Here is a 21,877-nt window from a genome sequence, read left to right as displayed (position 1 = left end):
CATATAAGCGAGATCATATACTTAGTATTTGTCTTTCTCTGTCCAGCCGGTCAGACTCCTGGCTCATTGGAATGGCCTTAAAACCAAAAAGGCAGGTGCTTGTACATTAAAATAGGCCAAGAATAGCTATGGTCAAGCAAAGGGGGGAATAATCCTGATCTTCTTCTGCTACTTCAGAAGCAAAGTTAAAACTGACTTCAAAGGAAACCGAAATTCGGATCAATTCCGAGAAGATGAGAATTCAATCCAGTTCAACCACCGCAGGAAACTGTGGATAATATGAAAGTAATAGTCAACACAAACCCAGTCTTCAAGAAAGTTAGAGAACATCAAAGGGATGATAAGAGGTCAAAACCATTTGTGGCAAAGTACTTTTATTCTTCTGGATTTTGTTGTGGTTTATTTCCTAAATTGTGTTGTTTCCAGTTAATAGGCGCTTCTTAGACTTTGGAATTAATAAAAGATTATAATCAGTGGTATAATTAACAATGTGTTTTCATTAATACAGATTTTTCAAAGCTAGCTAATAGTCCTTTAGTGAAGAAATTCTTACTGAGAAAAAAAAAACTAATCCTTTTTTTTTGTTTATTAAGTTTACCTTTGTGGGGCAAAAAAGAAAAAGAACTAAATCTTTAGTGAAAAGACTGGAACTGAGCCCATTTTTGGCATTTCACTTATGGGAGAATGCTGGCAACTTAGCATTTTTGCAATTGGGCACTGGTTCTTTGCCACAAGTAAGATTCATAGAGGGTTTGAGCTCCTCACATATAAATTAATTGGAGTTGTTTTAGGCTGAGTCTACCACAATTTCTCTTTCCATGCTGCACGTTTATACCTGTTTTTTTTTTTTTACTCAGATGTTGCCTGTTGCAAAATTAATTGCATCCCCATAAAAGTCTTCTCAAGTACCCAAATATATCATCCCATCCATCAGCAAACTTTCAGAATCTCCCCAGGTATAAGCATTCCATGTATTTCTAAAGACATGTTCCTTTGAAGTGTAATGATTTGCAAAAACATGCTTCGGTGACCTCAAGCTCTGTGGTTTTCTCCACTGCTCTGAGGGTACCATACAGGGTGGTGGAGGTTACCTGGCATGTGGTGGCCTGAATAGGCACCTGAGCTTCGGAACCAGACCTGGGTTCAAGTGCCAGCTCCAGTACTCAGCACCCATGTGACCTATGAGATTTTGTAAGCCTTCCAAACCTCAGTTTATCATCTGTAAACCAGGGATGAGAAAGACCTAATGGGATGACTGCTAGCATTTAAGAAGATAATGCAGGTAAGCCACTTTGGTATCAACACACTGGGTATCAACACATAGTATCCACTCAATAAAAGGCACTTGCTGCTGTTATAATTGCTTGGTTGTGGTTCAGTAACTTCCTCCCCAGAGGAAAGTGCTCTTTTCGCAACAGTTTAAAAACACACGAATATTTCCCCTGAGAAATGGCTCATCCACATTACTCTGCTCCAACACTGCCGAACGCTTGTTCACCTACAAGCTGATCCTCATTCAATGTCTTTATGACAACACCCAGCCCACAAGCATTTGGTAAGTGCTTACTTTGCACCTGGGAAAGAAAATAATGCTACCCTGTCATATAATGCCATCCCTGCCCTTCGAGATCTCACAGATCTCATAATTTCATGGAAAAAGACAGATTGAGAGAAAAAAAAATCAGTGAAAAGGAATTAGGGAAATGGCAGACGAAGGAACCTTTTTAAAAGAGTCCATCTTGAAGGATGACTAGGAGTCTGTCAGGCAGAAAGGATGGAGGCCAGGGGAGAATGGGGCTCAGAGCAAAAGTACTGGATGAGGCAAGTTATTAATCAGAAGTTGACTAACGATGACAAAATCAGAACAAGAGAAAGAAAACAAACGATGGAGGGGAGCACTCTTGCACCTAAGGTTTGAGGAGAACACTGAGCTCTCTCGAGCTGACCGCAAAAAGCAGCTCTCGGAGACAAGAAGACTGTGTCTGTTACCAGGACTTACGGGTCTCTGCTTGAAAAGCTGTAAGTTTTGCCTCTCTATGAACTCCATTTTCCATACTGGCATGTCCATGACATATTGTTTCTTTTCTTCCAAATGTATATTCTCTATCTGCTAAATGCTTTGCTTATAAATGTAAATGATAAAATCCAGATGACTTCAGCAAAGAAACAGAAAACAAAAAATCATGCTCATCTAATGACAATTCCTTTCGACATCTCTGCTTTAAGTCTATAGTCTGTCCTTGGAAGGGTTGGGGGAGGGGGGGGCGGTACGTCAGTCCTCTGATAAGAGCTGCCAAGTTCTGTACCCTCATTATGCACCAGTCCCTTTCCCTTGCCTCATGAAAGCCTCCCAGTAGCCTTAGGAAGAGTAGGACAACTCCTATCCACGTTGTATACAAGCAGAGATGAAACTTGAGAAATACCTGGCCCAAGACCATACACACCCACTTGTGACAAGGCACAGACCTGACCACAGGTCATCTGACTCCACTGCCAACATCTCGTAATGCCTGGAGCAGCGGTTCCCTATACCAGGTCTTGACCTGGGGCCAAAGAGTAAGGGCAAGTTCATGGCCTGTTGTGGAATGAAAAACCAAAGCCCACTGCAATGAAATTTTACATACAGATAGGTTTATTAAAGAATGGTTCTTTCTGAGATTGTACTTACTTTTTCTTTTTATATCACACTGTCAGTCTTTTATTTTATGGGATGATGAAATTGAAGATGGTAGTGCTTTCTTTATGATGCCCTACTTATGAAACAAAAAACCCAAAAGTTGGCATCTGCTGTCAGTTTTTAATTTTAAAAATTTGTTTTCATTCCCAGAAATCCAAAATCTAAAATTTACTCCTGGGTGAGAAAATATCTTCCTCCCTGGAAGGCACATGTTTATTTTCTGTTGTCCACATGATTAGCCATTGTCATCTTGAACTTGCAATTTTTCATTGCCTGATCTTTAAGTGCTGCCACTTCTCTTCCCCAAACTTGGACCCATCTCTTAAATGCATTTATATTTACAGGAGGAGAGTAAGTGAATAGATAATAGAATAGATTTCTTCTACTGTGGTTTCCACAACAGTGAAAAATCCAGGCTTTTCTTATCAGAACTGGCTGGAAACATTCCACACTGGAGATGTCAAGTCATAACAATGTGGGGGGGGAAAAAGCTCACTTTGCTCTCAGAACAACACAGTTCTTCTATAGAAAAGACATTCTTAAAAGCTGTTTGCAATATCCTACATTAATTTCCTCTGGAAAGGCATCTCATACAAAGGGGTCTTATAAATGGATTAAGTGTGGTTGAGCGCAAAAGTACAGTAAGCCCTCTGTCAGATGCTCTTGAGGGTGGATACCACAAACAGGGGCTTCCTTCATAAGGGTTCCTTGCAAATAGCTGACTTGGAAGTTTTGTGACCAGTAATAACCTCCTTAAAAATAAACCACTTATACCATCTGCTTAACAGTAGTCTCTAAATTATACCAGGAATGTGTAGCTTTTCTGCCCTGGAAAATGTCTTCCATGTTGACAAAAGGATAAACAGAGGGAGGAGGCAGGGGCTGGGCAGCCCTGGATCTTGGAATCCCATCGCTCGCTGTGCACCAGCATTGTTTGGCCCCTGCCTACTTCGCTCAGCATCTTCCGCAGTAAGAGTAAGTTTCAGACGGGGAAGAGCAAGGACCCACCTCAGCATTTCCGAGACCAAATGAGTCAAAGTTGGACAAGGACAGGTGAGGACAAGCAGGCAGAGGAGCTAGAACGAGCCCTCGGGGCAAAGAGGGTATTGGTTGGAGCCCAGGCTTTCTGAGCCAACTGAGACATGAATGGAAGAGTGGAAGAGAGATCAGGATACCGTTTTTAATATCTGACAAAGGGTGTATTAGAAATAACTACTTGGACCAGAGACCAATATGGTTTTTATATCTTTCCTCAAAATGTGGATTCAGGTAAATCCATAAGGGGAAAGCGAGTTTCGCAGAGAATTCGTTATCTAATCTAACTTACGTCCACTGGAACGTAGCATGACTTGGATTCCACTGAGAATTTGGGAGAAAATGGCCCCCTGTGAGCCGTTTCACCCACTCACTCACCCCACTGAGCCATGTGGGGCTCTCATCATCTCACATTTCCCTTCTCCGTGGCGAGAGCCCAGGAGAGAGCGAGGGGAGATGGCCATTTCTCCCCAGTGCCCCTCATAAGGAAAGTTCGCTGGGAAGGGTGAGGCAGGCACGCGAGGAGAAGAACAAGTGAGAAACTGCGGCATGTCGCGCCCAGAGGATCTCCCCAACAAGATCGCAGTTTCTGTAAAGCAACAACTTCAAAATCCCTCCAAACTCAAAAAAGCTGGCTGAGGCCACCTCTCAGATGGTAAGAGAAACAATTTTGTCCCACACTTACTCCAAAGTGCTGTGCCTTGAATCACAGAATTATAGAGTTTTACTTGGCTTTTCTTTAGTTAAGTAACACAAGCAGGCGCCAAGCTAATATATAAAACCTAATTGAGCCTTTCTCTTAAACAATTTTTTACTCTTCAAAATGCAGCCAAACATGACAACAAGAGCGGGATGAAACAATTCTCAGAAAGAAAGCACTGTGTTCAGGAAATGAGAAAATTTAAATGAAAAGAAAAATACTTGCACTTGCACCAAATAAACTGTATTTTAGTGGGTGTCATCCAAGCCAAGAGTTTTCTCAAGCAAAGTGCAGACAAGCTCATTTGAAATTAGAAGTCCTCATGCTTCACCCAGTCAGCAATCTCTGAGGTCAGTCTCCATTATGTCCTGAAGTACTAGAAGGACGTTCCATGGCTGGCTCCAGCTGGATGCATTCTCTCTGTGATGCAAGTTTTCAGAGGAGTGCATTACACCCATGTGTGTACATGTGAACGCGGGCACGTGCGTGGTGCGTTCAGGAGCACCCAGGTTGCCTTTCTGCTCCCGAAGGGTGGAATGAACAGAATGCCATCACGCTGTGGACAAGCTTCTGGTCCTGTGAGCAGGTGGGCTGCTGGTCTGCCTTCAAAACCCCCTCCTTCCTCTCAGGCACTCCCTCCTGCAGATAAGAAAGGGGAAAGAAACAAGAGGTACCCTGAGCCAGGCAAGAGGTCGACAGTGCATACAAGAAGGAAGACTGAACTCCAGCTACTCCCAAATCCCACCTGATTTGTGGTTCTTCCTTTTACAAGATTAGTCAAGGCAAAGTTGGGAGCTGACGATGAGAACTTATGAACCTCAAGATGTTGAGACAAAGGTATCTCATGGGACAAAAGAAGAGATGTGAGGCAGAGTCATATGGATACTTGTCTTGGCTGAATCCAAACTCAGACTCTTCATTGTTGCACTTGGTCTTCAAATGGTGGACTCTCGCTGACATTTTGGCACTTCTGGGATTTCTCTATCATATTGCACATATTTATTTGGGTAGTTGGGCCTCAATCTTCTTCAGATGGTTTTTAAAACATCTCTTATTTCATCAAGTTGGAGAACAACTGCAGGAAAACTCAGTACAGAAGCCTACTTGAGTTCCCCTCAAACTTAGCACATGTTTTCCCCTTCTTCCTTTCATTCTAGGCTCCCCTAACCCTCACCTTCTTTGTTCCTTTCCTGTAACTTATTTAACATACGCTGCCTGGGACTGACAATGAATACATCCCTTTTAAACCTAGAAATTAACTACTCTTGAAAACTTCTTAAGGCAACATTCCTCGGAGTCCAACAATCATATAATAAACTATTTATGAGCAAAGCATCCTATTATGTGCTTTGGAGACAAAGCAAAAGCATGCCAGTCCTATATATTTAGTTATCTACGGCTGCATAACAAATGACTCCAAAACTTAGCAACTTAAACAGTACACATTTATGATCTTATAGTTTCTGTGGCTCAGGAATGGAGAAGCAGCTTCACTTGGTGGGTCTAGCTCAGGGTCACTCAAAAGGCTGCAAATCAAAGTGTGGGCAGGGTCTGCAGTCACTTCAAGGTTCAACTCAGGGGAGGACCCACTTAATACGCTCGCTCACAGGTGCCTTTCCTCAAGGCCACCTCCACGCTTCTCCATGTGGCCTCTCATCCTCCAGGGCCCTCCTAGCAGGATAGCCTGGGCTCGTTTACATGGTGGCTGGGCTGGTGGGTGGGGAATGGGGTCGGGGGAGAGGGAGAAGGGGGATAGAGGGAGGACAAACAAGAGATCATGACCAAGATGGATGTCGGTCTTTTTGTAACCTTATCTTGGAACTGACATCCCATCACTTCTGCCACAGAAATAAGTCAGCCCACATTTAAAAGGAGGGGAAGACCAAAAAATAAGAAATAAAATAAAAATAAATAAAAATTTTTTAAAAAGGAGGGGTATTTACAAGTTATGACTACCAACAGATGGGGATCATTGGGGGTCATTTTAGAGGCGGCCTACCACACCCTGCCAGGCTCTACACCCTGGGCAAAGATTGACACAGACCGATACAGCATTGGAAGGAAGTTCTAGTAAGTTCTTTGACAATGGTAGAAGGGAAATTCTCCAAGATGGTAGGAAAAGGGGAACTTAATTTCATTTGTGAGATGCTGGCAAGGTTTCTTGAAGAAAGCAAAATCTGAGCAAAGTCTCAAGTAGACCTCAAAAAAGGCATTCCAGGCAGCCAGGAGAGCTTGAGCAAGCGGTCTGGGATTTGAACAAGCACCAAAATCCCCTGGAGGGCTTGTTTAAATGCAGATGGCTGGGACCCACTTCCAGAATTTCTGTTCAGTAAGTGGTTGGGGCAGGGGCAGACTGACCATTTTCACTGCAGGCCATGCTGACGTCCTCAGTCCAGGGACCACACTTAGAGAAATGCTGAGCAAAGGATCAGAAATAGAGCATATTTGGAAAGTGACAAATAGACGTTTTTGTCAATTTGGACTTACTCAATTAGTTTCAAGATCCTCTTAGAATCAGTGGAAATGAAAGGCATTAGTCTGTACTTACTGAATGCCAAAACTATCCACTTTTAATGCTGGGAGGGATTCAGAGCATCTAAAACCATCATTTTTCAAATGAAGAAAGTGAGGGTAGGGGGTGAGATAGAGTTTTCTTTAAAATCAGATGGATTTTTGTGGTTCCCTCACTCAAGGGCTCCTGAAAGTAATATACTGGAGTCTTTTTCCTTTCAAGTCTGAGTGCATTCTATTTGAAATGGGCTAAGGAGTTTGTGATTGACTCTCCCAATAGAATACTCACCCTCCATAAAATGCATATGCCCATACTGTGGTATGGAAGGGAGGCTGAAAGCCCTCTCACAACACCTTGGGGTCCATTACACAAGCTTCCTTGTGCAGAAGGCTGTGTGTAACTCCTACCCGGCTTCCATGTCATGAGAAGCCTTCCCCACACCTCTGCGGTCCATTAGGCTCCCTTGCCCTTTCTTTCACAAAGCCTCAGGTGTACAAAGTTGGGTGCCCAAACTTCTCTGCAACACTTGGATTTGGGTTGCTGTTTCTTTTCAAAGTCTAAATAATTAGTAAGATCTAAGTGCAAACGGGGATGCATCCATCCTGGCTCCTGAAACGTGCTTTCTTTGGAAACAGGAGAGTGAAACCCTGTAGTTTACTCCTTGCAATGTGTGCACAAAATTAGCTTGGTGCCTTTGTTCTGTTGTCTGAGCTTTTGACACCTTTTATTTGACTGTACTTAGGGAAACAGTATGAAGACATTTAAAAGAAGCCCAAGGGAATGTTACTTGCACATTCAAACACAGGCATTTGTGACATAATTCTCCTCTCCCTGACTTCCTCACTGTTGCTCTTCCTCCAGTCCCCTCCATCCCACTCTGACACAAATTCTTGCTCCAAAAGAAACAAAAACTCGAAAGGCAACTGAACTGTCACCCCCTTTCCACTTGTGGTTTCTGCATCAACTTGCAGAAGCACAGGTGTCTCTTCAATTGTGACATTCTGAGAAGTCCTCGAGCTCACCACCCACACTTCCTCCTGAGGGCAGGACCCGTCCCGAGCCTCAACCTTGGATAAGAAGGTAACCTACAGACAGGCTGAGGTTAGCCAAAACCTCACTCCAGCTTCTCTCATGCCCAGACCTGGTTTCCGAGCACACATTTGCTCACCGGTATAAAAGGATGCCATGTAGCTAACGTCTCCTTGAAAAGCGGAGAGGTGAGAATGGCAAACTGTAAATCCATTTTATTCATTGCCTTTACCAATTCAACCACAAATTGTTTCCTCTTCTCCCACTGAGCACCATTTAATGAGCTGTATCGGGCATACAATGGAAGCAGTGAACCACAGATGGGAAGAGAACACATCATGTGAGCAAGCGCACGGGTCAGACCCTGCTTTCCCCACTTCCCAGCTCTTTAGCCGAGTTACTTAACATCTCCGGGCCTCGGGTTCCTCATTTGGGCCTTGGCTTCCCTCACCTAAAATGGAGGGGGTAAACTGGAGCTGTTGTGAAGATCACAGATTCCATGTGAATACAGCAGGTGTTCAATAAATGGTAGTTGTGACGGACCAGGCATTTAATAAACACGTGATGTTTGTCCCAAAGAAGCTCATGATCTCTGTAGACATTGTTCGCAGATGGTCTGTTCTTCATTGGCTCAGGACCACTATTGTGTTATCATACTCTTAATTCCGTCTGAACAAGAGAAGTCCAAATTTACCTGAACATGAGTCCAGGGTCGGCCTCTGCCTGAAAACCTCTGCGCTGAAATGCCCCGTATGCTTTTTCCAACCAAGATCACGTTAGGAACAACGTTATTTTCTAAGCCATTAGTAGGGAACCGTCAGAGAGGAATCATTCCCTGTATCTTCTGGGGGTTGGTAGAAAAAAAAAAAAAGACTTAAGAAATGTTGGAGGCTGAAGCATCAGCCACTGACCTATATTCATCGGAAACAAAGATGACTTTTCAGAAGACGAATCTGTGGTGCACAGAGTCGTAGAAAGAAAGACACTTGGGCTGTGGAATCCCCCCACCTTCTCAGGGGAGGCTCCTGCCTCCGCCTGCCGTTCATCAGCCTTGATTTTGATGGGGCGATTTTTAGTCAGCTGCCTCGATCATTTTGGCAAGAACAAAAATCCTTTAAAAAATGTTACACTTCATCAAAGTGTATCATGAGACTTCACAGTCATTATGTGAATGGCCCCTCTGATGTGCTACACTTGGCAGAGACACAAACGGTAGGGGGTGTACGAGAAGAAAGCCAGCGTTTCTTGTGGAAAGCCGGCAAGCCTCGCCAAGCTTCTGTCAACAACTCCGCGCTCTGATCCGAGGCACTGAGCGTGCTGATGATGCTCTTGTTTCTGGAGGAAGTAAACAAGAAAATGAATTCCACCGCGCAACACAGCCTCTTTGTATCTTCAAAATGGTGTGACTGGACCCGAGCCAGCCGCGTTGAAAGTTTGGCCATTTATGTCATCAGGGACCCGGTACTGATGGAGGCTTGGATTACGACTTGGACCCAGCTAGAAGACCCTTCAGGGGCAGCCACGCAGCAAATAAAGGCATTGATTGGTTGTTGGGTCAATTTAGCCGTAAGGGTCCAGAGCACGGCTCTTTTGAAAAGCCTAATGGATTAGCTACACAACCAGTCCCACTGTAGGCCTTATTTTTCAAGTAACTTCAGGACGGTTTTCCAGCTTGGCAGGGAGCTAACTCTTCCTCCAGAGCAAGCTTCAGAGCAGTGCTTGTTATCAATAGTGGCGCTCAGAGGATTAGACACAGCGGGCTTTACAATTTAATGAAAACAGCTGTTGAAACAACAATTAAGGCAAACAATAGTTTGCATGGAAAACTATTAATTATGTAAAGTTATGCAGAAAGTGGAATACCCTTCTATTCAGGGCCTTCTAAAGTGACTGAGCGGCCTTCCATGCCAAGGCTTCAAGTGTCAGGAAGTGGGGTGCTTGTAGGAAGCGGCTCGCTGGTGGGTTGAATGTGAGTAGGGCTCCAGGCGCCCAGCTTGCTGCACCTCGAGTCATGGGTAAAATATTCGGGAAAAGAAGATGAGTTAAACTTACATTACCTTGGGTGCCTCAGATTTTTCAGACTAACTCAGAGCTGTCTTTTCACAAGTCTCTGAAATCCAGTTTAAGCCTTGTGGTTGGGATCTCTGCTTTTGCTTTAAACACATACACACACACACACACACACACACACACACTCTTACAAACCCCCCAAAACCATTTTTTTAAAGATTTATTTATTTGACAGAGAGAGAAAGAGAGAGAGCACAAGTAGGTAGAGAGGCAGGCAGAGGGAGAGGGAGAAGCAGGCTCTCCGCTGAGCAGGGAGCCCGATGTGGGACTCAATCCCAGGACCCTGGGATCATGACCTGAGCTGAAGGCAGCCGCTTAACCGACTGAGCCACCCAGGCGCCCAAAACCATTTCTATAATATACCCCCCTTTCGGGCCTCACTCACCCTGAGAAATTATTAATGGCAATGTTCTTTTCTGAGTCATTAGTAAGGAACTGTCAGAAAGGAATCCTTCTTGGGGGAACTGCTGGGGTCCCTTGTTCTTTGGCCTAATAAGTAGGTTTTCCCTGCATCAGCATGGTCCAGTTTGGACTCAACCATTCCTCTCCCTTCCCGGCCCCTCGCACCTCTCAACTCTCCTTCCTCGCTCTCTGCTTGCTGGGGCTTTTAAATTCATTGCTTCTCTCCTTGCAATTTCCATCCTTGACTAACAGTGCTGGGAATTGACTTATGGCTCTTCGCCTACCCCGTGTTCCACATCTTACTTTCCTCCCCATACGGGAATCACCAAGCCAAGCAGTCCCATTAAGAAGGTTATTAACTGTATACATAAACATTGCCTCCTGCCTACAGTTAGATTTATTTCTCGTCACTTCCAAGGAACTGGTTTTAACACTCTTTCCAGCGCACGCAACACCTTTTATTTGACTATATTGTTTTAGAAAGGCCTTTGGGAATTTAGCTAATTTCATGCTGGAACTTATTAAGTGGGATTTGACACTCTTTGATAATTCCAATAAACCATTAGTCAAGTCTCACTCCCTTCAGGGAAGAAATGAAAGCTTTATTAGTCATAGGGTCTCTATTCTAAACATGTCACTGGAATTTAGTAGCGCATCTGTGTTGAAATGCAATTGACTTTGTGAATAAATAGAACTTCCCCTGAAACTATAAGAAAGCTGTCATTGGCTATCACCAGTAAGAGAGCATGTGCCTTTTTCAGAAAACTCTCTTTAGATTCACCTGTGCATTTTGAAATAATTCAATGAACTTAACTGACTGACCTGTGAATATTAAGGAAATGAACAGCACATACGGGCGCATGCACGCATGCACACACACACGTTTGCAAATTCTCTCGAAAGTACTTGGTTTAGGGCACCTGGATGGCTCAGTCGGTTAAGCGTCTGCCTTCGGCTCAGGTCATGATCCCAGGGTCCCGGGATCAAGCCCCACATCGGGCTCCCTGCTCAACGGGAAGCCTGCTTCTTCTCCCTCTCCCACTCCCCCTGCCTGTGTTTCCTCTCTCGCTGTGTCTCGCTCTATCAAATAAATAAAATCTTTAAAAAAAAAAAAAAAGAAAGTACTTGGTTTAGTCATTTCTTTCACTCAGGATACAAGAACATGAATAATCTCCTTCCCTTCTGTGGACAGTTTAAAAATCTTGAGAGATCATATCTCTCTCTAGAAGGCCCCAGAACATAATTGAGTGTGCAAATGAAATTCATTACCAGGGTCACAAACAATAATCCAATTAACGTGTATGTGTGTGATGCCTTTAAAGTCATTCAAACTCAAAATCACATTCATCTTTGAAGTATCACACAAAGTACCACGTCCCAGCATACTCCAGTTCACACTTTGCACCGGAGAGTACAAAACAGCATCAAGATTGCAAAAGCAATTATTCCAGTTATCCAGATGTGGTTTTTCAATCATTCTAAGAATTTTTTTATTTTTATTTTTTTAGCAGTTCATATTCCGTGGCACCACTCACAGCTCTCATGCTGGCACGGTACTTACATCTCTTCATTATTAATTCAGCTCATGGAGCTTAATTGGACAAGGCTAGAGCGAATTTGACAAACATCACAGCAGCAGAAAAAGCAATCACTCTTTCAAGATGAAAATTTGTTTGATGTCTTACTGTGTAACTCATTTACTCTCCTTGGGAATCATGTGACCTGAATGTTAATCAGCCATTGATTGGTTTCTCTCCTTGGACAGTCACATGACTCGAATATTAATGGACTGGCACTCGGTAGCTATACTGTTAGGCAACCTTGTGATTGGCTGCCAGGTTAAGATACGGAGATAAGTGGGTGCTTGATGAGCACTTGACAGAACTTCACAGAAAATTAAGGCCCTAAAATAGCATGAGAAAGTCTTGTCAAATCAAGCATGATTATCATTGAATGCTTAAGGAATTCATCATCTGCATGAAATTGATACACTTCAGCACCAGCAGGCCCTGGAGTCAGCAGGGACTCATCAGATTTTTATTTATATGTGTTCACCAAATCACATTAATTCTGAGAGCTAAAACATGCTAAGGATGAAGGTTATTTTCTGTTCAATCTAATTTATCTATGACAATAATCATCACTAATAATGTGTCAAATTGGATTGCAGTCATTTTATGCATGCATGCTGATTTGGAAAATAGTGTTAAACCATCCCGTGGTAATTAACAACCGGTAAAGGTATGCCGGGGCCTGAAGTAATCAGCATATCTAGATGGAAAATTAAGTTTTATAGAATGGATTTATAGATACATATCCTTATTTAATTCGGAATATAAATTATTCCTGGTAAAAGCTGACATCATTTTTATAACACCATTAAAGCCAATAACCATTGAGGGACTTGCATCCTTAATTTGCTCCATCCTTCATTTTTTCTCTCATTTTCTGTGGTTAACTTTCTAATGGGTGTCACTTCCTTCTTGACGAGTCCTCATTTTAGTGGGGTTTGGTAGGGCTAAGAGATGAATGAATATGCACTGGTTTAAGTGTTAATCACAGATGAAGGACATGCATCATACCTCTTAATACACAATGCTTTCTAATTATTGGCGGGGGGGGGGGGTTGGGAGGTAGGCAGCAAGGAGAATACAAAGAGGGGGGTGGGGCCAGACTTTGGCCTTTGGGTGTTTCTCTATTCTTTCTCATCACAAAGGGACAATAGGAAATTTTGCAGATTAACTCATAAGGGATTAATGTTTCTTGGGGAATCGTTTAAGCCTAAATTGCTTTTATTGAAATACTTTTTATGGAACAGAAGTTGGTTTTGGTTTGGTTGTTTTTGTTTTTTTTTTAAATAAACTCCTGCTTTATAGGGCATTATTGGAGTAATGGAGTATTGGAGTAATGAGATCTTACAGAAATGTTTACACCCTTTGGTGAGTGTGGCTGAAATGTTTCAGAGGAGAATTACATCTCGAAAAGGGGGAACATAAATACGTGTAAATGTTGTTCCTTTCCCACCCCCCCCCCACCCCCATCTTAATCTCCGGAGCGACCAGGACAGGCCGCTATTCTCTGCCCCTCTCTCAGGAGGTCTCTTTATTGATTAAATGAATCTGCTCCAAAGACTGGCTCCCAGGCTCTTTGATCTAATCCGATCTGATTTTATCCTATCGCTTCAGCAGGACATCGGGGAATTAACAATAAGCAGCTTTACCACAAGTGTTTAATAACTCAACACAATCTCCTTATGGCTCCGAGCTGCTCATGTTCCCATCCAGTCCACGGCAAACAGTGTAACAGATTGGCCAACCCCCTCCCCCGAACCTGAGGAATTTTCATGCACTGTGAAACTAATCGCTTCAAGTTCCTTCATAAATCACACAAAGCAGATTTTAGCATCTTAACAAATTGAAACACACACACACACACACACACACACACACACCCAACCAGGCAGAGTGGAGTAGGGGGCGGGGTGGCAGAGAACTCACCCTCCAGCTATGGGGGGGCAACCCAGGAGAGTTGAGCTCCCAGATCCCAGAGGGGGTAAGGGGCCCATGTAAAATCACTTCTGTCCTCTCATGCAATATGTTTCTCATCTCCTTACATTCTAAAATGAATGAAATAATTTGGGCAGGCTCAAACATCACAATGCTCCGAGCTCACAATGATCTTATTTTTTTTTCCCCACTGTGATGGACACGAGGTGGTTTCAACAACAGGCCTCTCATTGTTGTTCCTGTGACAAGCCCTTGAAGTATGCGAGGAGCACACAATTAAGCAGGGATTGTGCATCCTGTGTGGCGCAGAAAGCCAAGATGTGAGGCTGAGACGATAGGGCCCTTGGACTTCAAACCTGCGTACGTGCATAAAGGAACCTCTGAAATAAGCATTCTTGAAATGCCCTTTTTTTTTTAACCTGGAGCTGCCCCTCTGTATACATCCCTAGCTCTAAATTGCAAAGGCAGAATTCACTTACTATCTTCCTTACCACCCCCACCACAAAAAAAAAAAAAAAGTGCACGAGACCCCTCTTTTCTAAATATCATGACCACAGTTAGTAAAGGTGATTCTCTCCTTTTCTGAGACTGAAATGCGGACGCGGTGGCTCGCCCTTATGTCAGAACACACAGAGCAGGGAGCCTGGGAGAAACTGGGCAGGGAAAGCTGCTGGATTATTAGTGCCATGGGGAGACTATCACTCCAGTACTAATCTCAAATAAAACATCATTTAGTTGCTCTATTTAATACCTACTGTACATCAGAATTACCTATAAAAACAGGTTTTGTCACAAAGAAAACAGCCCCATTTCCCCATCCCCCGTCACTCTCTCTCCATTACCCTGGCAGGGCCGTGATTTCTCGCTACATCCGCAGAGTAACCAAGTGCCCTCTAACTGAACATCTGGGGGCAGAGGGAATTTTATGACTTAGGTTTAGGACAGATTATTATTATTACTATGGTGAGATCTTTTTCCATATCCCCAGGGTCCAAGGTACTTAAAGATTCACTCCGATACAGCTGGATGCTTCATTACTGTTTTCCTAAGTAAAAACATTTATTTTTATACCCTTATATCCCTCTCCACCCACATCCATTCATCAGGATTTATCCAGATTTTCCCACACTCTATGAGTCCAGCATTTTGAGACACCTCCTTCTCCCCAAACCAGCACCCCCACCGCCACAAAAAAGTCTACTCTGATTTTGTGATCTACTCAATACGGAATGGCATGCTAACATGAATAGTGCTATTATTTCCTCTTTGGAAATGCCTTTTGCCTTACTTTTTTTTTTTTTTTTTTTCCAGATAAACTATGTCATAACAGAAGAATCCCTGTGAAGTTCTCCAAAGAACTCTATGCTGCTTCCAGACCCTGGAACTATAATTATGCCTTGCGAAATTAAAACAGAAAGAGTGTCCCCTGCCAACTGTGAGTGCCCCTGTTTATATCACAAAGAGATAGCAAAATGTACTCAGGAAGGTTCCAGCCAAAGTAATTGAGAGGACTGCCTGAACTGAGCTCTGCTTTCTAAACATTGTCGCTGGGTCAGAATTGAGAGCCCGGGAAAGGAAAATAGAGGAGGAGAACCCGAGCCAGAGGCCTGTTACTTTTCCCGCCTGGGCATGATGTCATGGAGTTCAGTGACTCTGGAGGCTGGTGTTGACTGAAGTCATGTTGCACATTTAGGTCCAGGTGCTTCTACTGGGGAGCTTCAGACCTGTCACTCCACCGTGCGGTGGCCTTCAAATGTTCTGAACCCCTGCACTCACACACAAAAGTCCAGAGCATTAGGCCAGGGTGTCAACACATTCCCGACGTCAAGTAGTACAAAGACGATTCTTCTGCTTGCGGTCAGTCACTTCGCAAGCTTGTCTTTCTTTGGAGCCTTCTTTGTAGGCTGTGGAACTGGAACATAACACAGAGAGACAGAGAAAGACAGGGAGACAGAGAGGTTTAGTGAGAGAGAGAGAGAAAAGAAAGGGCACTGAGGAAAAAGGGGGGCAGAGCCAAACCGAAGCCACAAGTGAAAAAAAAAAATCCCTATAAAATAAAAGTGCATTATGTTTTTGTATATTTTCGAAATGTAGCCAAACTAAACCATTAAATGAGGATTTTGTTTCACAAAGTCTGCAAACTATTCAACCGCTAACCCACTATACCAAGAATGTGGTGCCAACCAAAATATGTCAAGATTAGTAGTACTCAATAAAATCTCAAAACCAAATGACATGCAAGCTGTATTTCATGATTAGAGCGTTTCCTTATGTCAAGGAACATACATATTAACTTGTTTAAACACAGCGATGGGCTGTCACTCTGTTTGTCAAAAGCAGAGGAAGGAGAATCTAGTGCTTACCAAACCCATCCAGATGATACCTCATGCTTTCTATCTCCCTGGCAGATAGAAAGCATGGACACCATCCAATTAATCTTTACATCATCTGAGAGAAGAGGAGCTGAGGGAGGGACAGAGGGAGGAAGGGAAGGCGGGCGACAGAGAGACACCACTTCCCACTATACAGAGCAGGGTAGTAAGAGCAGCGTTTGAAACTGCCTTGCCCAAGGTCCTGACCCAAGTACAGAGCTGGGGTTGGAATCGAAACGCTTCCTTTTTTCTACCCAGTCACCAAAACTGCCAAATGCGAACACCCTGAATCTTTTTCTTTTTAATCTTAGGAGCTGACATTTGCATAATGCGTTAATAACTACAAAGGGCTTTACGTTTTCTCAGGAATCCTCACCCCCGTTCCTAGTCAGGTATGTCTCGTTCTCCCCTTTTTACAAAAGAGAAGCCCAAGTCTCAAAGAGATGAAGTGATGTGTGCCCAAGCAGCTACAAGCACGCACAGGGACAACCAGAGCAACACCCGTCTCCGGGCTCCGAACAAAACGGGACCCACACAACACGATGCCGCTTTCCCAGCACGGCACCTTTTTTTTTTTTTTTTTTTTTGCACTGAAGCGCTTGAGTTTGAGCTGGATTCTAAAAATGGAGAGGGGTAATTATCTCATTCTCTGACTGTCAACAGCACGGCGCGGCTGTGTATTTCTACCTGGCAGGAGCCCGAAAGGGAGGCTGCTCTCTCATTTACAAACTATGGTAGTAAGACACGTGATTATGTGAGGAACACTTGAGGGGCCTTTGGGGTGAAATGGAAAAAGCAGAGTCCGCTCCATCTGTTATTCAGGTGCTGCTTCACGTGCGCCAGCCTGACAAGCCTGATGCAGCCAGAGCACCTGCCCCCCGCAACACCCACACACATCCTTGTTCTCAGGGGCCTTCTTCATGCTGGGGAATCACTACCTCCCTTCAACTACCACCTAAGCCCTGGGGAGTGATGGAACAGAACTGGAATTCAAACCAGTGTCTCCTCTGACACTACACTGTGGTTCCTTCCAGTCCGCACCTCACCCCTCAGCCTGAGGGGGCCCACAGAGCCTACATGCTCCATTCCCAGGCCCCCACCCCCAGTCCCCGACGCCCTCCTTAGCCTGATGAGAAGCCAGCCTTTCAAGATCCAGGCATCGCGACGGCGTCCCCTGAGACTCAGCCACATGCACCTGACTCCAGCCAGACTTCACAGATGCCTTCCGTGAGGGCCTGCAATGTGTCCCTTGCCCAAATTCAAATGTGCAATCCTTAACCCCCTTGTACCTGAGAATGTGACTGTTTAGAGAGATGGCCTTTGAAGAGGTAATTTAGGCGAAATGAGGTCACATGGGTGGGAACTTAGCCAACGCGACAAGTATCTTTATAAGAAGAGGAGATTAGGGTACAGAGAGAAGGCCAAGTGAGGACACAGTGAGAAGGAGCTATCTGTAAACTAAGGAAAGAAGCCTCGGAAGAAACCAAACCTGCTGATACCTTGATCTTGACTCTCAGCTTCCAGAACTGTGAGAAAGTTAGTTTTGAGCCACCCCCCTCTGCGGTATTCTGTTATGGCAGTTCTACTAATAAAACTTCTTATTCCCGATCCCCACCATGGTCTTTCACACACAGCCATGGTTCCACGCATGCTGCCCCCTCTGCCTAGAACACCTGTCCCTTGACTGTTGGCCGAGTGGACACTTCTTCCTCTCCAGCGTTCAACTCAAATGCCAGGTCTCCTCCTCAGGAGGCCTTCCCAGCTAACCACAGGCACCAAACAGTTGGTCTGTGATAACCCGGAGGCTGCAACACACCTCTATCATGTGGCCATCGCCTACACTTCTCCGATGGCCCGTCCCCTCACAGACAGTGAAAAGGGAGCCTCTCTCCCTCATTTCCCCAGCCCGCCACAATGCCTATCACAGAGATGACATTCACTTCATGTGTGATGAGGGGACAAAGCAGGGACTGGAAGGAAGGAAACAGCAACTGCAGTAGCAAGAACTAAACCTCACTGTTTGCTGTGTGCCAGACACGGGGCTAAGTGCTGCACGGGTACAAACCAACTCTAGCCTCCCAATAACTGTAGGACGCAACTAATACTGTGGTCCTCATTGTTCCGCCGAGAACCAAGGCATTCCAAGATAAGTAACTTGCCCAAGGTCATGCAGAGCCAGGGATCTAAAAACCACGCGTCGGCTTCAGAATCTACCTTTTTAAGAAAATGTCTTCCGAGGAAAAAGAAAAGGAGGAAAGGGAAGGTGGGAAGGGAGCAAAAGATACTTCACGTGGCCAGATCTTAAATTCCTGGAAACCCAGTTTGCTCATCTGCTTCTCTCAGGAGAGGCTCAAGTGAGAGAATCTAGAACGACCGAACACACAGCCTCTATTTTCAGGAGGCCTGCCCCTTGAAGACAGGATTTCAGGGGGAGACATCTTGCAGAGTGGATAATCCTAAGAAGAGACATTTCAAAGAAAGAAAAAAATTCCAAGATGAGAGCTGGAAAGTAATGCTTGTCTCTTCCGAGCCAGCAGCGCCCTGGGGGCACCTCCCCTCTCCCCCTTTCCCTGCCCCCCTTGAGGATTTGTGCCTTCCCACTGCCCCACCAGGAGGGTCATCCTAGTGGGGTGTTGCTCCTGGTTCCAAAACCACACATACCACCCTTGAGAGTCCTACAAATTGGGGTTATATTAAAATTTCAGTTTATTAATCTGGTTTACTGGACTTAACACGTAGAGCTGGGCGGAAGGGTCTCCTGCTCGTTTCCAAACTGGACTTCTCTGGGTTCCGTTTGTTTTAAATACGGTCTTCAATGCCGGGCCTTAGTATCTCTTTTTTCTTTGATTCATAAATGCATTGAGCATCACACAATGACTTAATGAGGCCTGAGAAAGAGACATGTCTAGTCATTCTACACCTGCAGGCTACGCTCTTCTTTGAAGGTTTTTCAGATGACCTACTTACCTAGGCTGGGAGCAGAACGGTTAAAGCGCTCGGAGGAAATCAACTGTAAATAGAAAGGCTATGTTTAACATAATCCCTTCCAGAAGACTCTCTCTCCTGCGGTCACTGTAATCAACCCCGTAGTATCAGGTGAAGGTTCTTCATTATCTCCCTGTGGCATTATGTCTCACCACATAGCTGATAATAAACTGATGGATTATCAAACAAGATTACAGCTTTAGCAAATAAAATCATGTTTTCTGTGAAGAGAGAAAAACGTTCACTATCCCTATCTGCCTGGCTAAATATTTACATATCACAGGCTTTCTAGAGTCCCTGTTCTTGCAAATCTGATTTTTAAAAAACAACACAGAGGTTAAGTTAACAAAAAAGGGAACACACTGTGCTTTTGACACTAAGCTAAATGCACCTCTGGGAGAAAACAGGGACTGCCTAAAAGGTAGAACCAAGTAAATCCAAGGCCTCAGATGCTGGTGAGATCAATGGGTAGGTGTCACAAAAGACAAAGCTGAATGTGTTTCAAGGGATTCAAATGCCTACTTTAAAGGGAACATAAATGAAAGAGAATAGAAATCCAAAGCATGCATGCAGCTCTGTGTGTGTGTTGTGTGTGTGTGTGTGTGTGTGTGTGAGAGAGAGAGAAGGGGAGCAATGGGCTTGTATAAAGTCTCACGCTGGTCTGTCCTTTACACCTTTCAAAGCCCTTTCTACTTCATTATCTATATCCTCTCCCCCGCCCCGTCTTCCTCAATTCCCCCAATCTCTCCACTTTACAGCTGACATAAAGCGAAGCCTAGGAGAAGTAACTTGCAAAAGATCCTGGAAGGCAGGCCTCAAACCGATTTTTGGATTCCTAGGGCAACCCCCTTTCTGCTCCAACACAGGGTAACTCTCCTAAGGGAAAAGAAGGGCAGAAGGTTGGTGTTTTTTTGTTTTGTTTTGTTTTTTGTTGTTGTTGTTTTTTCCTTAATTTTAAGCTTCTTGTATTCATATTGACAAATCTGATGTTGAATTACTATTTGGTTTAAGATTCGTGGACAGAAATGGATGTAACTTAAAGTAGGAAACAGACATTTTAAAAAAATGCCTGCCTTTTGAGAGACAGACAGAGGGAGACGGAAAAAAAGAGAAACAAAGAGAGAAATTGCTTTGGGAATTGTACTATACTGGACAGTCTAAATTTGTTACCGTCCCAGGGCAGAGTACAAAGCAGTGATAACAACCACTATGGCTAGTCATACAGCAAGTTATTTCAGACGACCTAACTTCCTTCCATGAATGACAGATCTTGCAAACATGGAAGGGCAAAGAGGCGTGTGTCTCTGCATGTGAAATTCACAGAAGCTCTTGGTTCCAGTGATTTTTTCATCTGCTACACACAAAACAGCATCAGGCTGACCTTCGCTGCAAAGGAATTTTTGTTCAGTGGACTAGGGCGGTCCACAAAAGCACGAGGGCAAGATACTCTGTGCTTCTGCCTCTACTTTGTCAGGGGGCATCCGGTCTTCAGGCAAATCAACCAGAGTAATCCTGGAGTGAGAACAGGCCACCCCTCAGGCACCGTACCTGAGGATCCAGTGTTCTGTGCACATTCTGGTCACCCAAAGAACAGTCCTGAGTGCAAAAATCATGAGCGTAACACGTAATAAAAATGTAAGGCTGGGCTGTTTTTCCTCTTCTCTTGATACTGGGTCCTCCTGTGCTCCGCGAAGATGCAGCTCAAACCGATGGAGATTAACCCCGAGATGCTGAACAAAGTGCTGACCCGGCTGGGGGTGGCCGGCCAGTGGCGCTTTGCGGACATCCTGGGGCTGGAGGAGGAGGCCCTGGGCTCGGTGCCTGTGCCTGCCTGCGCGCTGCTGCTGCTGTTTCCCCTCACGGCTCAGCATGAGAACTTCAGGAAAAAACAGATTGAAGAGCTGAAGGGACAAGAAGTCAGTCCTAAGGTGTACTTCATGAAGCAGACCATTGGCAACTCCTGTGGGACCATCGGGCTTATCCATGCAGTGGCCAATAACCGAGACAAACTGGAGTTTGAGGATGGGTCAGTCCTGAAACAGTTTCTTTCTGAAACGGAGAAGCTGTCCCCTGAAGACTGAGCAAAATGCTTTGAAAAGAACGAGGCCATTCAGGCAGCCCATGATGCTGTGGCACAGGAAAGCCAATGTCGGGTAGATGACAAAGTGAATTTTCATTTTATTCTGTTTAACAACGTGGATGGCCATCTCTATGAACTTGATGGACGAATGCCTTTCCCCGTAAACCATGGCACCAGTTCAGAGGACTCCTTGCTGCAGGATGCCGCCAAGGTCTGCAGAGAATTCACTGAGCGTGAGCAAGGGGAGGTCCGCTTTTCTGCTGTGGCCCTCTGCAAGGCAGCCTAATGCCCTGAGGGGGATGTAGCCTTTTCCCACCCCTTTCCCTTATACATGAAACCCACCCTCACCAATGCAGTCCAAAATGCTTCAGTACTTGTGGAACACAACTGTTCTCCTTTGGTTCTGCAGATACGCTCTTCCCCTTGGCCACACCCAAGCACTAGCAGAGCTCAGCTGTTGATCGAGCAGTTTGGTATAAGCTTCAGATGGCGAAGCATTCCCCTCCCCC

The 21,877-nt window shown here is 44.6% G+C and overlaps 1 protein-coding gene and 1 long non-coding RNA gene across 2 annotated transcripts in view; one reads left to right on the top strand and one right to left on the bottom strand.

Moving 5' to 3' along the window:
* LOC114201435 (uncharacterized) overlaps nucleotides 1-21,877 on the bottom strand; it is a 170,806-nt gene that overhangs the window by 46,072 nt on the left and 102,857 nt on the right. The window lies entirely within an intron of this gene.
* Nucleotides 20,944-21,669, top strand: LOC114201433 (ubiquitin carboxyl-terminal hydrolase isozyme L1). Its single transcript, XM_088019004.1, has one exon. The coding sequence runs from the start codon at nucleotides 20,983-20,985 to the stop codon at nucleotides 21,367-21,369; it is 387 nt and encodes a 128-aa protein (XP_087875130.1). The 5' UTR covers nucleotides 20,944-20,982; the 3' UTR covers nucleotides 21,370-21,669.

This window comes from Eumetopias jubatus, unplaced genomic scaffold, assembly GCF_037043125.1.
Source record: "Eumetopias jubatus isolate StellerSeaLion01/CBP00866 unplaced genomic scaffold, mEumJub1_p1.0 scaffold_15, whole genome shotgun sequence".
NCBI classification, from domain to species: domain Eukaryota; kingdom Metazoa; phylum Chordata; class Mammalia; order Carnivora; family Otariidae; genus Eumetopias; species Eumetopias jubatus.
The sequence above is the reverse complement of the archived record's forward strand: the minus strand, read 5'-3'. Positions and strand labels throughout refer to the sequence as shown.